The following is a 15,795-nucleotide window of genomic DNA, read 5'->3' on the forward strand; positions in this document are numbered from 1 at the left end:
TTAATTTGTATCATTTTTGTATAATGTGATTTTGTATAAAAATAAGTTATATAACTGTTTAAAGTTCAGATATTTATATTTTTACTTTGTATAAATTCATTATATTTTACTATTAGAAATAGAACTATTAATACATTTACCTTTTTTGACATAAAAATACTCTTATTGTTAGCCAAGTGGAGCATATATGCTTGTATGCTATAAACTTGACATTAGATGTAAATTAGTATAAAATAATTTTATCTGGCTGATTTGAAAATTCTAGTTACAAAAAAAATATAATACTATATAACACAATTAGAAACTTAAATCAAAATAATAATCTAACTAACAATATAATACAATAACAACAAATTTAGTATAATATAATTTCACAAGTAAGATCTGAAAAGATTATAATGTATGCAATTTTATTCCTATTTTTATGAGGTAAAGTGACTATTTTCGACTTACCTCGACAAGTCTCTTCCTTTATTCGAGCGAGTTAGACAAATGTAAAAACTAAAAGGGTACAAGTGACAATTGAAAAACATATGGGACAGTAGTGATATATAGTTTTCTTTTGATGGAGTAGAAATTGGCCAAAAGAGAGGCTAATAAACCCTTTGGAAGAGGCAAAAACCCCCAGAACACAGATTCTTTTGTCTTTTTTGTGTTAAATTCTTCATCTTTCTCATTCTTGGTGCTGAAAATTGGAGAAAATGGCATTGGGTTTGTTAATGGGGATAGGGAGGGCTTTCAGAAAGAAGAGTACAGCATCTCTTGACATTCTCACAGCCAAAAGGGGTCCAAGAAATTACTACAAAGGAAAAAATTGCAAGCCCACTGGTTTCCATACTTGTAAAGGTATTCTTTTGACACCCTTTTTAAGTTTATACATTCTTTTTAGTGATTGAGGAGTTGTACTTTTGAGTTATTGAAATTGGGGCTAAGAAATGTGAGTCTTTTGATTGGTTTTGGAGCCCCTTTTGTCTTTGAGAACTAGTACTTTGAGTTATTGAAATTGGGGCTAAGAAGTGTGAGTCTTTTGATTGGATTTAGAGCCCCTTTTGTCCATTTTATTGATTTGGGGGAGCTGCTTCACTTGAGCCGAAGGTTCATCGAAAATGGCTTCTACCTTCACAAGGTAAGGTAGGGTAGGGCAAGGTTGGGTACACACCACCGCCCCTAGACCCGAACTTGTGGAATCACACTGGATATGTTGTTGTTATATTCATTTTGGGGAGCTATAGGGCTGATGATTTTTTGGGTTTGTACTGTCTTTTCAGTGTTTGAGGACTAGTACTTTGAGTTATTGAAATTGGGGCTAAGAAATGTGAAGTCTTTTGATTGGTTTTGGAGCCCCTTTTGTCTTTTCAGGGTTTGAGGACTAGTACTTTGATTTATTGAAATTGGGGTTAAGAAATGTGAAGTCTTTTGATTGGATTTAGAACCATTTTGTTCTTTATATTGATTTGAGGAGCTATAAGGCTGATGATTTTTGTGTTTATAATGTCTTTTCAGTGTTTGAGGACTACTACTTTGAGTAATTGAAATTGGGGATAGAAATGTGAGTTATGATTTTTGGGCTTATACTGTCTTTTCAGCTAAGTTGCTCAGAATCTCCAAAAATGTTTTCGCACCCGTGTTAGATCCTCCAAAAATGCACTATTTTTAGATTATCCGACACACACTCGTCGTCAGTGTTGAAGAGTCCGAGCAACATAGCTTTTTAGTGTTTGAGGACTAGCAGTTTGAGTAATTGAAATTGGGGATTAGAGATGTGAGTCTTTTGATTGGAATTAGAATCCCTTTTGTCCTTTATACTGATTTTGTGGAGCTATAGGGCTGATGATTTTTTAATTATGTTCAATACTGAGCTACTAGTGAGGATTCCTCTTGTTATGAGTATTTTATGTTAGCTGCAAAAATCAATCTTATTTTGTCTTGGTACGTGCTATGATTGCTTACAAATTATTTTATATTGAAGCAAAATGGATCACAATAGGGAAGCATGGATATAGAAGATCTTGTGGCCGCCCCGACTAGTTTGAGATTGGGATAGTTGATTGATTGATGGACTGAACTATTAAGCTCTTGATTTAGATTAAGGTATAAAAACCATTTCTTCCAAATCATTTCACTTGCTTAGTTGCCTTTAAAAAAATAATGCCATTTCTAGGAATTCAACCTAGCCGACTTCAACTATCTTGGAATTGAAAAATAGTTGTTGTAGCCTGTAGGATATCTGACCGTTGAAATGCATTTGAAACTTGAAATGAATTCGGAGGTTTAGAAGTTCTATATTTGGATATCTACGAGATTTGCAGGTTACTGAGTTCTCTTATATTTTCTGCAGGTGGTTATGTTCTTGTGCAAGAAAAACTACCAAATTATGTAGTTCCAGAATTGTCAGGTTTTCAGGTAGTGAAGCTTTTAATTTTTTATTTTTAGAAGTTGTGTTTTCGTGCTCTTTTTTGGATTAAAAACAGAAAGCTCCAATAGAAAAAAGAGAAAATGTGGAAACTTAATCACCTGTTAATATATCTTTGATGGTCTTATGGATCAGCTTCCAAGAAGGTTGAACTTCATTAGCAATATAGTCTCAAGAGTTAGAGCCCGTTTGGATTGGCTTTAAGTTGGTCAAAACCAACTTAAAACCCCTTTTCAGCTTTTGGACGTGTTTGACTAATGCTAACTTTAAGCCAGAAAGTTCTTAAAGTCAGTCAAAAATGAAAAGTTAGGATTCCTAACCTTTTTTTTTTCTAAGTGCTTAAAGTCATTTTCTTTGACCATGGAAATTACTTTTATATCCCTTATATTTTAACTAAATTCCCAAACTACCCGTTTTATTCTTTTAACCCTAAAATTCACATAATTTTTCTCATTTAAGCACTTTTATCCAAACACTCAACTGCTTATTTATAAAAATAACTTTCAGCACTTTAAAGTTCTAAAAGCACTTCATACATAAAAGTTAATTTTTTTAAGCCCATCCAAACGGGCTCTTAGCCGCATAAGTTTCCCTTTGAGTCGTTATTCTTTTGTGCTCTTAAAGTTGGCAGTGGCTTAGCTGCATGAGTAATGAAATTTTTGGTAATTTCCTAGACTTAAAGTTTCTCTTTGGATCAGAAAGTAAACTGATAAAAGAGATCACAATATGTTCACTAAGAGCTAAAAAAGAGGTCTAACATTTTGAGTTTGACAGATCAATGATAATAGGATAACTCAGTGAGTTCTCTCTCTATGTGGTTCGGGGCCTAGAAAAATGGGATATCGTTGATATTCTGGTATTTGATCTTTTAATTAGACATGCGCAAGTATATAGACAGAGTTGAGATCAAAGAGTACAACACGCCAATTCCTTTTCATCTTTGTTATTTTTGTTTGCAGCTGAAGCCATATGTATCTCAGTGTGCAAGACAAAGTAAAACTACAGAGGCTGCAGTTTGAGACACTAAGCGGAATGCGCTTTTGCTCAAACAACCATTACTAATGTTTGCGCTTCAGATATTCAATATGCACCTAGTTTTTGTAAGGCAACTTCCCGTTTTATACGTTCATTCCTTCTTATATTTGAACGTTTATGTTACCTGCACTGATTAGAGAGGAATGCCCCTGCATTCACGTAAATTGTTGCATTAAGGTGGTGCCATTAGTACCAGCCAAATCGTCGTTCTTTTTATTAGACCTTGCTCCTTGTGCAATGAAATAATGAATGTTTCGTCATTCCTTCTTGTTTATATTATCTTATAACGTGAAATCGTGGCCATGTGCTATACGAGAACAATTAACCGATGATTATTATAGAGAATTCGTTGGTAGAACATGAAGAATTGGTAGAAGAAGGGGCACTCGGGGAATGAATGAGAAGATCGAAAAGTTGGAAGAAGAAAGGAGTAGTTAGTAATGGTGTTAATCTATATGTATGGATCCTTTTGTTATGTAAGTTTCAAGCCTTCATATTTTTCATCTTTGCCCTTTTCTCTATTTCTTTTTAATTTAGTTGGTGTGGTGTTTCCAGCTAAGGGCCTTCAGAAACAATCTCTCTACCTTCGAGGTAGGGATAAGGTCTATAACTCTATGTATCCTCTCTAGATTCTACTTGTGGGATTTCACTGGGTATGTTGTGGTGGTGGTTGAGTGTTTTCCCCCATTGAAATATTTTTCTCAAATTAAAATTAGATCAGGTGTGCGTAAGATGGTTTAAACACTATCACCACAACAATGATTGTAGCTACGCATTAGTCTCAATCAGGTCAGGATCGACTATATCAGTTCTCATTTCTTCATTTAAGTTCATTTCGTATCGCAGTTATTATTTTTTATTCTTTTAAAAGGAACTTTCTTGTAAACCTACTAGGACGTGGAGGTGAGTTTCAACTACCTAACTTGGGTGAAGAGTTTTAAAAAAAGTTGTAGGTGGTTGTTGACTTTATAATATGATGATTCCAAGAAGATGAGTAGTGGGGGGAATATCTACCAAGCTATGCAATACAAGCAAAGGTGCCTTAAATTCTTAACTTAGGTTCCAAAACAATAATTGACAAATAATTTTAAATATAGAGTTAGAAAAAATTATTGAAAATAATTTTTTTATCTTATAAAAATAGAAATTAAATCTACGTATATTTTATTCTGACCTAATTATTGTTGTTATTGTATTTATTACTGAACCTCTATGAATGAAAAGACACACATTTACCACTTTATTATGGTTAAATTTTCACTTGAATTTCTACTTGCTACGATAAAATTAAGGAAAAATTACAAAATTACACACCTTATATTCCTATATTTTCAGTTATTTTCTACCATTTGTAAAAAAATCAAAAATTCATCTTCTGATACATAGGAATGACGTACATCGCGATTTGATACATAAGTTCTTTTCATGATACATCGCTAGTTGATACAAACCAAACACACAATGTATCAGTAAAACATAAGTTTTAATGCTATTTTTGTTGTGTTCATGATAAATTAGGTGTTATAAGTTGATTCATAAGTTTTATTGATATTACAATGTTTGGTTTGTATCAACTAGCGATGTATCATAAAAATGACTTATGTATCAAATCGCAATGTATCAGCGTCATTCGTATGTATCAGAAATCTGAAAAAAAAAAAAGGGAATTAGGGAAATTACCAAAAAAATCGGGATAAATTGTAATTGAGCTTTTTCACTATGTGATTTTGAAAAAATTACCTAAAATTAATACTATAATTGGGACTCTAGAATTGGTTGGAATGTTCTAGAATTTCAAATTTTCAAAGAGGTTTTGGATTAGGTTATTTAAATAGGATAGATTAATGAAGAGTCATTCAACTAGGATTCCTTTTTTAATTAAAGCTAAGAATTGTTTATCTCAGTAGAAGCCAAATTAAACCAATTTGGAGATTGAATTTTTTTAGAAGCCACTAATTTAGTGTATTTTGAATTTATAGTTAAAACTAAATTATTAGCGGATTCTTTGTAATGGACAAATAAGGGAATGCCACGATAGCAAAACATTGACATGGTGCACTATTATTGGTTGATTATTCCTCGAAATGTATTAAAGTAATCCAAACAATCACATGTCATACATCTATCCATTTGGTGTATTCAATATTTCTCGTTGAGACTAAATTAATGACCAAATAATAGCAAAAATGTTGACATGGCACACTATAGTTGGTTGATTATTCCCTCAAAAACGTATTAAAGTAAATCCAAAACAAGGAAATATAATTGTTAAAAAAAATAATTTAAAAACGAGAAAAAAATGTTTCTTTTTTTTAATATAAAAAAAGTATTTCTTTCCTAACAAGAAACGGACTACTACTAATACTTAAATAGCCCTTTGCTCTGTAGCCAAAAACCAAAAGAAAACCTCTGAAAACTCTGCAATTTTTTTTTTAAAAATCATGAGTAACAAAGATGAATCATCCGATTTGTAAGTACCCATTGTCAAATTTTTGTTAAAAAAAAATGTTGGTGTACTTGTATTTTGATTCTTGATTATTTTTTTTTCAATGTTTTGTTTTGTGATGTTTGTAGGAAGGGGGCTAAGAGGGATTATAGTACAGCAATTTTGGAGAGGAAGAAATCACCTAATCGTCTTGTTGTTGATGAAGCAATCAATGATGATAATTCTGTTGTTTCTCTTCACCCTGATACTATGGAAAAGCTCCAGCTTTTCCGTGGTGACACAATCTTGATAAAGGTCAGATTTTTACTCATTTTTTCCTGAAATTTCATGTATTTTTTGATAGGTGTAGTTTTGGTAGCTTATGGGGGCTCTTTTGAGCGGAGGTTATTTCGGAAACAGCTCTCTACCCCCACAACGCCCTGGGTATGGTCTTAGTACATTCTAACCTCCCAGATCCTACTTGTGAGATTACAACCGGGTATATTGTTGTTTGGTAGCTTATGGTGTGTGTGTTAAATCTCACCTATGGGACAAGGGTTGTAATGGGTTTGCGATTAGATTACTGATTAGTGTTTAGTAGAAGCTTATTTGGGATTTGAAGTTTATGAGTTCAGAATTTGCCACCGAACAAATAGCTCATCTTAGTGTAGGATTAAGGATGCCAAAAGCAAGGTACATGTTTACATGATTACATGGGTATTTAGCTATATGGGTAAGTTTGATGCCCATGTGCTTTGCTTGAGCTGAGGGTCTTCCGGAAACAACCTCGCAGGTGTCTACACTACCCACTTCAAACAACCTATGGTATTACACTCGGTATGTTGTTTTTGGGTAAGTTTGGTGGCCATGTGCTTTACTTGAGCAGATGGTCTTTTGGAAACAATTTCTCTACCTCCACGAGGCAGAGGTAAGGTGTGCGTACACTCTACACTCTTCAGACCCCACCTATGGGATTATACAGGGTATATTGTTGTTGGGCAAGTTTGGTGCCCCTGCTCCTTGTTTGCTGGAAATCAGTTGTGCAGGTGAAATAAGCTTAAGGACAATGAGTTTTGTGATATATAAGCTGAAAAGGCCAGGTCTTGGCCTTTCGTCTTAAAGACCTTAGCTTTGTGTTGTTATGTGTCTATTTGTCTCACTCAAAGATATTGTAGTGCCTAATGAAACCATGAAGAATGGTGATAAATGTTTGGTGCCCTTTGATGGTCTACTTTATTAGTAACCTTTTTATCTTGTTATGTTTTTAGTTTGTAAATAATGAGTAGGTGTAGTTAGTTCTAATGATTGTACCTTGTTTGGGAAATGTTGTTGCAAGTGTTGAGGAATTGGTATGAGTTCACATTATGGTGATGTAAGAAGTGTGATGAAATGCTAGCCTACACACACGTGCGCGCGCACATATATATATATAATGCATGAGGGGGACGTCTTTTTGGTAAGATTTTGAGTTCTTAACTTTGTATTTTGTTGTATAGGGAAAGAAAAGAAAAGATACAATATGCATTGCCCTTGCTGATGACACATGTGATGAGCCAAAGATTAGGATGAACAAGGTTGTCAGAAATAACCTTAGGGTCCGTCTTGGTGATGTCGTCTCTGTGCATCAATGTCCTGATGTCAAATATGGTAAACGTGTGCACATTCTTCCCATTGATGACACCATTGAAGGGGTTACCGGAAATCTATTTGATGCTTACTTGAAACGTAAGTGTTCTACTTCAATTTGCTTTTTGCTTGTTAGAAGTTTTGGATATGTGATATTGTTTATTGTTCTTCTGTTAGAGTTTTGGTTTTACTTAGCTGATGGTATTCTTCTGATAAACATTATATCTGCAAATTCTTTGTGCCAATATCCTGCTTTCGGAACTTTATGTTGTTTGTTAAGTTTCACCGTCTAACTTAGAATCTGCTGTGACTTGTGTTATCTCTAATTTGCATCAAGTGGATTCACAAGGTTTTCTCTTGCCATGTGGGGTTTAACCATTATAATATTTTCTGAATGAGTCTCTGTCAAATTCTTGGTCATTGCTTACCTATTAAAAATAAATTCCTAGTCATTGTTAAAATTATTAGTTTCAAAACTTCGAACACGCTCGTGTTGTTTGTAATGAAGTGAGAGCTTTGGAAAGCCGTTCACTCTTACTGACAAAGAGATGGTGTATTTGAGCCTAATTATTATGCAATTACTGATCCTTCTTGTCTCCCTTGTGTTATTTGTCTGCAGCCTATTTCCTTGAAGCATATCGACCAGTGAGAAAGGGTGATCTTTTTCTTGTAAGAGGAGGGATGAGAAGTGTAGAATTCAAGGTTATTGAGACTGACCCTCCTGAATACTGTGTTGTTGCCCCAGATACTGAGATATTCTGTGAGGGTGAACCTTTGAACAGAGAAGATGAGAATCGGCTAGATGAGGTTGGTTATGATGATGTTGGTGGCGTGCGTAAACAAATGGCTCAGATCCGCGAGCTTGTTGAGCTTCCATTGAGGCATCCACAACTGTTCAAATCTATTGGTGTGAAACCTCCCAAAGGAATTCTCTTGTATGGACCTCCTGGATCAGGGAAGACATTGATAGCTCGAGCAGTTGCTAATGAGACCGGTGCGTTCTTCTTTTGTATTAATGGGCCAGAGATAATGTCCAAATTGGCGGGAGAAAGTGAAAGCAATCTCAGGAAAGCATTTGAGGAAGCTGAGAAGAATGCACCTTCAATTATCTTTATTGATGAAATTGATTCAATAGCTCCTAAACGTGAGAAGACACATGGAGAGGTCGAGAGGAGGATTGTTTCTCAGCTGTTGACTCTCATGGACGGTCTCAAATCACGTGCCCACGTAATTGTCATGGGTGCCACTAATCGCCCTAATAGTATTGACCCCGCCCTAAGAAGGTTTGGCAGATTTGATAGGGAGATAGATATTGGTGTCCCGGATGAAGTCGGGCGCCTTGAGGTGCTTCGTATCCATACAAAGAACATGAAGCTCGCCGAAGATGTAATTTCATATCTTCAAAATTTTTAGTATTCTGACTTTTAAATGATTTGCAGTTTGGTAATATGTTGATCTTGGATTGCAGGTTGATTTGGAAAGAATTGGCAAAGAAACACATGGTTATGTTGGTGCGGATTTGGCAGCTTTGTGTACTGAAGCTGCACTTCAGTGCATCAGAGAGAAGATGGATGTGATTGATTTGGAAGATGAATCGATCGATGCAGAGATATTGAACTCCATGGCTGTGACTAATGAGCACTTCTCAACTGCCCTTGGGACAAGCAATCCATCTGCCCTGCGTGAAACTGTAAGTCTAGATTTCTTTACATTCTCACCTTCTGCTGCTACATATCTTCCGTTTGATTCCTAATTATGATGTACGGGTGAACAGGTTGTTGAAGTCCCTAATGTCTCCTGGGAGGACATCGGAGGCCTTGAGAATGTCAAGCGTGAGCTTCAAGAGGTATATATATACTAAACATATAATGATGAATGTTAGGATCTGATCTGTTAACCTTTTTGATTTGCTTGGCCTATTATATATTATTTGTTTTGTAGACTGTTCAATATCCGGTGGAACATCCCGAGAAGTTTGAGAAGTTTGGTATGTCTCCTTCAAAGGGTGTTCTCTTCTATGGGCCACCTGGATGTGGGAAAACTTTGTTGGCGAAGGCTATTGCAAATGAATGCCAGGCCAATTTTATTAGTATCAAGGGTCCAGAATTGCTTACCATGTGGTTTGGAGAGAGCGAAGCCAATGTTCGAGAAATATTTGACAAGGCTCGAGGGTCTGCTCCTTGTGTCCTGTTTTTCGATGAGTTGGACTCGATTGCTACTCAGGTGCTGTTCCTCTTTCTCATGTTCCCATTGAACTGTTTACTACACGGGTTTACCGTTCTTTTCAGATTATTTGCTTCTGTTGCTAAATGTGACCCTCTTTTGCAGAGAGGCGGTAGCAGTGGAGATGCCGGAGGAGCTGCTGATAGAGTTTTGAATCAACTTCTCACTGAAATGGATGGTATGAACGCCAAGAAGACGGTTTTCATCATCGGTGCCACCAACAGGCCTGACATTATTGATCCTGCACTTCTACGTCCCGGTCGTCTTGACCAATTGATTTACATTCCTCTCCCTGACGAGGACTCCCGCCATCAAATTTTCAAGGCATGCTTGCGGAAATCACCCCTTTCTAAGGATATAGATCTAAGAGCTCTAGCAAAATATACGCAAGGGTTCAGCGGAGCTGACATTACGGAGATTTGCCAACGTGCATGCAAATACGCTATCCGAGAGAACATTGAGAAAGTGAGTTTTTTCCATCTCCATTTCTCGTCAAAGTTGATAACTTTTGAGTCAATAGATATTAGTTGCTACAGTGATAGACTCGGAGATGGAGCCAAGACTTGAACTCATGAATTTTGGGATTTAATTTTGTTATGACATACTAAATGATTTTTTAAATACAAATACAAGATTTGAGTCAAAACTGCTAAGTTCTGCCGTACCTGCTTCCTACACCCTAGCTATGCCACTTCCCGGTAGTAGAAAACTAATGTTGCATTGCATGTTTGCAGGATATTGAGAAGGAGAGAAGGAGAAGGGATAATCCGGAAGCCATGGAGGAAGACGTTGACGATGAGGTATCTGAGATCAAGCCTGCTCACTTTGAGGAATCAATGAAGTACGCTCGGAGGAGTGTTAGTGATGCTGATATCCGCAAGTACCAGGCGTTTTCTCAGACATTGCAGCAGTCCCGAGGGTTTGGTTCTGAGTTCCGTTTTGCAGAGGCCAGCATTGGTGCCACCACTGGAACTGCTGATCCCTTTGCAACTTCTGCTGGTGGTGCTGATGAAGATGACCTGTATAGCTAGAATGTCTCAACTTATTTTTCATATCTTATGTTTATGCTAATATGGATAATTATTTTGAAGAAACTTTGGAAGTTAGAAAAATTTCCATTTTATTGCCTAGAGTTTGTAATATTATTTTGATCTTTCTCAACTTTACATAAAACATTCTGTAGCTATTATTTTGTTTACTTAAAAGTCATAGAGTTTATTGAAAAATAGAGTTTCCCTTTGAGTTTTCAAAAGACATTTGGCTAAATGTTTAATTGTGGAAAAGACAACTTGTATCACTGCATATAATTTTTTTTGTTTTCCGTTCAATGTTAGGTATCTATATTGGGTTTGATAAAATTTGAATTCACATTAAAAAATACTATAAGGGTAATTCCTTCCCTAACAAAGGTGACTATGCATCTGACAAGGATTGAATTGTTACATAGGAAACATTAACCTTTTACATTGTACAAGTCCCCAGAGATTTTATATTAATGATTGGACGAGGTGAACCAAAGCAAGGGTAGATCCACAATAGATTCACATTAATTTAGTAGTTTTTATTTACAGAGTCCGTATTAAGAAATTCATTATATATCTATCAATATTAGATATTGTATATTGACTTAATAATATATTTATAAGAAGTTATAAATTTTAAATTCTAGATTCATCTCTAAAGCAAATTTAGATTATACATATCATACATGATAAATACTTACCGACACAATGTGTTTACGCCAAAACCATTTAATATTATGTAAATATGCATTAGTAATTATACTTATGTAAAAAACTATATATATAAATCCATATCATATATCTGTTTATTTGATGTAAAGATTCGATACGAATAAATTTACACTTATTTTATAGTTAAATCAAATCCCAAAAGGGGTACCACATAGCCCATAGGTGTACCAGGGTGTTTCTTGGCCATATTTTTAGAAGCAAAATTCTTCTTTCATTTTATTGAGGGAACAACGATATGATGGATCTAACAACAAATGCTACATATCATTATCAAACTCAAATTATTATTTCACTATTTCCTCTTTATTTACTTCTCTATTTTTACAATTTCACTACTTAATCTATAGTTATATATTAACGAATTTTTAGTAAGGTTTGCTTAATTTCTTGTTTCCTAAATCTCATTGGTAGATTTGATCGAATTTTGGACACATAAGAGCCCAACTAGGGATGAATGCATGGTTTTCGAGAAACACTTCTCTAATCTGACTTTTAAAATTACATCTAAGGACTCTCTTGACTTTTTCATCGATGTTATACCCTTTCGTTTCTATGATTTTCCCAAACTACAAGGCATCGTGCGAGAAGAGTTCGATATTATTTTGATCGTACGACAAATACTTATTAAAAATAAAATTGTTATTTAAATAAAATATGATAATGTATTATTAAATCCATTGTTATCAAATAATAATTAAAAAAAAACTATTTTATGTTGTCAATCGATTTGATGTGTGGTGTGATCACTATATTATTTCTCTTTCTTATTATGTCCTTACTATTTTATAATTCAATTTTTATCCTTTGTCTTCCTTTATATTTAAGTATACTCCTTTTATCTTATTAGACATCTTCACCTCAAATTTTTGATTTGTTTGCCACTACCTTTTTCTTTTTATTCATTTTAAAAATAAATTCAGACATTGGGTTGGGTGGGGTGGGGGTGACAAAGCAAAGGAGATGTTACGCTACGATGAGATTTAAACCCTCCACTGCAATATTAAAAGATAAAAAACTCATCAAATAAGTTAGCCGTCAAACTCCTTTCTATTCATTTTATCTTTCTCCATCTAGGTAATTTTTGTGATAATTTTTTTTTGATTTTGGTTGACTATTTTGTTTTTAATTAATTTCATAAGGATTTGCATGAATTTAGTAGCTTTAATATATTTACAAAGCACAAATGATGATAAACTAGGAAAAAAAAGTTTGCTTAAACTATTTTTGTAGTAATTTATGATAAACCTAATATTTACAGCAATTCTAGGTATTTGATGAATAAACTCTTTAATTAGTGTACAATATGATATAATCAAACCAATATATTAATGTGACATCTTTTAATTACAAGACCTCATTACTTGGTTTTTGACCCTAATTAGAGAAGTACTAGAAAAGTAGAAATGCAGGAGGAACATGAGTCATGTTCCTCAAAACTAATGCAGAATATGGATGTCTCATTTAAATGTGTTGAAAAAAAACATTATCAAAACAAAAAAAATAAAAAAAAGGAATTAGTTACGAAATTTGTCGTTAGATTTATGGACCAAATTTAATTCGCTAGGATCCCTTGATTCACATTTGTTTCCATCAAAGATGTTTTCTAAAACTCCTTGATGTCCACATTTTAGAGTATCTTACTTTCACGTAATAAAAATTCATTCATCGCCAAATAGCCTATAACTATTAGGATTTTTAGGTAATTTGTTATGAAATAGAATCAACGGTAGATTTTTATGGTTAAAAAACAGAAGTTGTTTGTTGCTAATTTTTTTAAAAAAATTAAGTGGAATAAAACATAAAAGAACACAAAAGCAAGCCAATCCACATGACTATGCTAGAGATTATTATATATGTCCTAGTCCAATGAAACTCTTAGCCCTTTTCCTGTTCATATATTGACCTATTTTTTCTGACTACCTCTCATGGGATTTTCTCCCACTTTCATGATATATAATGGTGTCAAATCTAATCAAGAAACTTTTATCAATTTTTCTGTGGAAAAAAAGAAATTAATGTTGTACTATATGTAGCTAGCACCAACCATGTTACACTTGGTCTTGACATGATGTGATGCAGTAATGGAAGTATAGCACAGTGCGTATACCAAAGTGTCCCTTTAGGCACATTCAATAAATCAAGAGTGTTAAAAGAATTAATATATGTGTATAAATAGTTTATATTTAATTTATATATACAGTATAATTTTTGATGAAGCGTGTTCGAATCATACCTTCCCACTTATGCCCTTCAATGATATTGTCTTTTGATTGTATGAAATTATTGAAGGATAACGTGTATGCAGACTTATTCCTACTTTGTGGAGATAGAAAGTTTATTTTCGGTAGACCTCATGCTCAAGGGCGGATCTACATTAGGACCAGGGGGTTCATCCGAATCCACTTCATTAAAAAATTACACTGTATATATAAGATAAATTTTTTAATTTATGTGTATATATTTAATATTGAACCCCCTGAGCATAAGACAAAGGACTAGCTCAGTGGCAAAGGGAGTTCGATATTTTCCCTTAGCTTGTCTCAGCTCGAGGGTTCGAGAATCCGAATAACTATACTTTTTTTTCTGATTTTAGGTACGTTTTTAGGCTTAGTTTTTGGTGTTTTTAAAATTAAATATAAATTAAAAAATGACTTCTTAACAGATTAATTTTTTTTAATTTTAAATCTTTAATTGAAAAGTCAGCAAATTAAAAAACCCCTCTTTTTCTAGGGATTTTATTATTTTATTTTCTCCCCCAACTCTTCTCTTCTCTTTCGACCAATCGACCTTTTGCTACTGAGTGCTACCTACTGCTCTTTGCTGCTGGCTGCTGTCCGTTTTTCGTTGCCGCTGCCCGTTGCTCGCTGTTGTAGCCTGTAAGTTCTTAGTTCTTCTTCCTTTTTTTTTGTTCTAAAAAATTTCAGAATTCTATATGGCTTTGGCTTTGGTATAATGGTATTTATTTTCTTATTTATGTGCTCTTTACGATTCAATTTCAAGCTTCAATGAAGAAGTATTTCACCAAAGTTTCAAAATCAAGTTTAGCCTCTAATAGTCATAGTCAATCTAACCAAGAAGAAAATGCTAATCATTCGGAAATATCACTATATTCTTCTCAAGAATTTGATTTTGGTTCTTTAAAGTTTGATCCTGGTGAAAGAATCTCAATATTGAACTATCATCCAAATCATCGTGATGTTATTAGAAGAGCATACCTTTTGAATGGACCTTGCCAACCTCGTCTAGCGGTGCATGAGTATCCTCAAACAAATATTTCTGGATCAATACGTCGTTTTAATCATGAATGGTTTAATGATGTATATCATGATTGGTTGGAGTATAGTGTTAGTAAAGATGCACTCTATTGTTTGTATTGTTATCTATTTAAAGAGCATAACATTCATCAAGGAGGAGGTGAAGTATTATCAAGTGTTTGATTTAAGAGTTGGAATAAAAAGAGTAGTCTTGACAAACATATTCGTCTACCAAATAGCATACATAATCAATCAAAAAAATGTCAAGATTTATTACGACAACGACAATCTATTCAATTTGCATTTGAGAGGCAATCTAATCAACTCAAGTATGGATATTGGATTCGCTTAAGTGCTTCGGTTGATGTAGTAAGACTTCTCATAACTCAGGGATTTGCATTTCGAGGTCATGATGAATCTAAATCATCACTTAGTATATAGGTAACTTTCTTGAAATTCTCTCATGGTATGCAAAAAAATGTGGTAAAATTTATAATTATGTACTAGAACATGCTCCTCAAAATGATCAAATGACTTCTCCAATGATTCAAAAGGATATTGTGAGTGCATGTAAAATAGAGGCCGTTAAAGCTATTCTTGAGGAATTAAATGGTGATTACTTTTCCTTGCTAGTTGATGAATCCTTTGATGTGTCACGCAAGGAGAAAATGGCTATTGTAGTTTGATAAATTGATAGAAAGGGATTTGTGATAGAGCAACTTATTGACATTTTTCATGTTCAAGATACTAGTGCTTCATCTCTAAAGGAGTCAATTGTTAATTTACTTGCTCAACATTCTTTGAGTCCATCAAGTGTGCTTGGACAATGTTATGATGGGGAAAGCAATATGCAAGGTGAGATCAATGGCCTTAAAATGTTGATTAGGCAAGAAAGTAGATCGGTTCATTCCATCCATTGTTTTGCTCATCAACTTCAACTAACTCTTGTTGGGGTCTCTAAAAAGTGTGTTGAAGTGGGAAAACTTGTAGTATTGGTCTCAAATATTTTAAATATATTGGGATCTTCTTTTAAACGTATGGATGAATTATGTGATTCTCAAAAAA

At 34.2% G+C, this 15,795-nt stretch overlaps 2 protein-coding genes across 2 annotated transcripts; both read left to right on the plus strand.

The window, feature by feature from the left end:
- Window positions 1-589: 589 nt before the first annotated feature.
- Window positions 590-3,951, plus strand: LOC129881387 (uncharacterized). Its single transcript, XM_055955596.1, has 3 exons — window positions 590-846; window positions 2,339-2,403; window positions 3,373-3,951. The coding sequence occupies exons 1-3, from the start codon at window positions 702-704 to the stop codon at window positions 3,430-3,432; spliced, it is 270 nt and encodes an 89-aa protein (XP_055811571.1). The 5' UTR covers window positions 590-701; the 3' UTR covers window positions 3,433-3,951.
- Window positions 3,952-5,809: 1,858 nt separating this feature from the next.
- Window positions 5,810-10,974, plus strand: LOC129882020 (cell division cycle protein 48 homolog). The gene is made up of 9 exons (XM_055956132.1): window positions 5,810-5,918; window positions 6,023-6,188; window positions 7,370-7,598; window positions 8,119-8,885; window positions 8,968-9,189; window positions 9,274-9,345; window positions 9,441-9,722; window positions 9,828-10,187; window positions 10,457-10,974. Exons 1-9 carry the CDS (start codon window positions 5,890-5,892, stop codon window positions 10,751-10,753), a joined length of 2,424 nt encoding a protein of 807 aa, XP_055812107.1. The 5' UTR covers window positions 5,810-5,889; the 3' UTR covers window positions 10,754-10,974.
- Window positions 10,975-15,795: the final 4,821 nt, after the last annotated feature.

The sequence above is a fragment of the Solanum dulcamara genome, chromosome 3 (assembly GCF_947179165.1).
Source record: "Solanum dulcamara chromosome 3, daSolDulc1.2, whole genome shotgun sequence".
Classification (NCBI taxonomy): Eukaryota; Viridiplantae; Streptophyta; class Magnoliopsida; order Solanales; family Solanaceae; genus Solanum; species Solanum dulcamara.

Coding starts and splice junctions, on each gene's coding strand:
- LOC129881387 (XM_055955596.1), top strand. CDS start 702: ATGGCATTGGGTTTGTTAATGGGGATAGGGAGGGCTTTCAGAAAGAAG. Junction 847..2,338: donor TGGTTTCCATACTTGTAAAG/GTATTCTTTTGA, acceptor TATTTTCTGCAG/GTGGTTATGTTCTTGTGCAA. Junction 2,404..3,372: donor CAGAATTGTCAGGTTTTCAG/GTAGTGAAGCTT, acceptor TTTTGTTTGCAG/CTGAAGCCATATGTATCTCA.
- LOC129882020 (XM_055956132.1), top strand. CDS start 5,890: ATGAGTAACAAAGATGAATCATCCGATTT. Junction 7,599..8,118: donor ATTTGATGCTTACTTGAAAC/GTAAGTGTTCTA, acceptor ATTTGTCTGCAG/CCTATTTCCTTGAAGCATAT. Junction 9,190..9,273: donor CATCTGCCCTGCGTGAAACT/GTAAGTCTAGAT, acceptor ACGGGTGAACAG/GTTGTTGAAGTCCCTAATGT.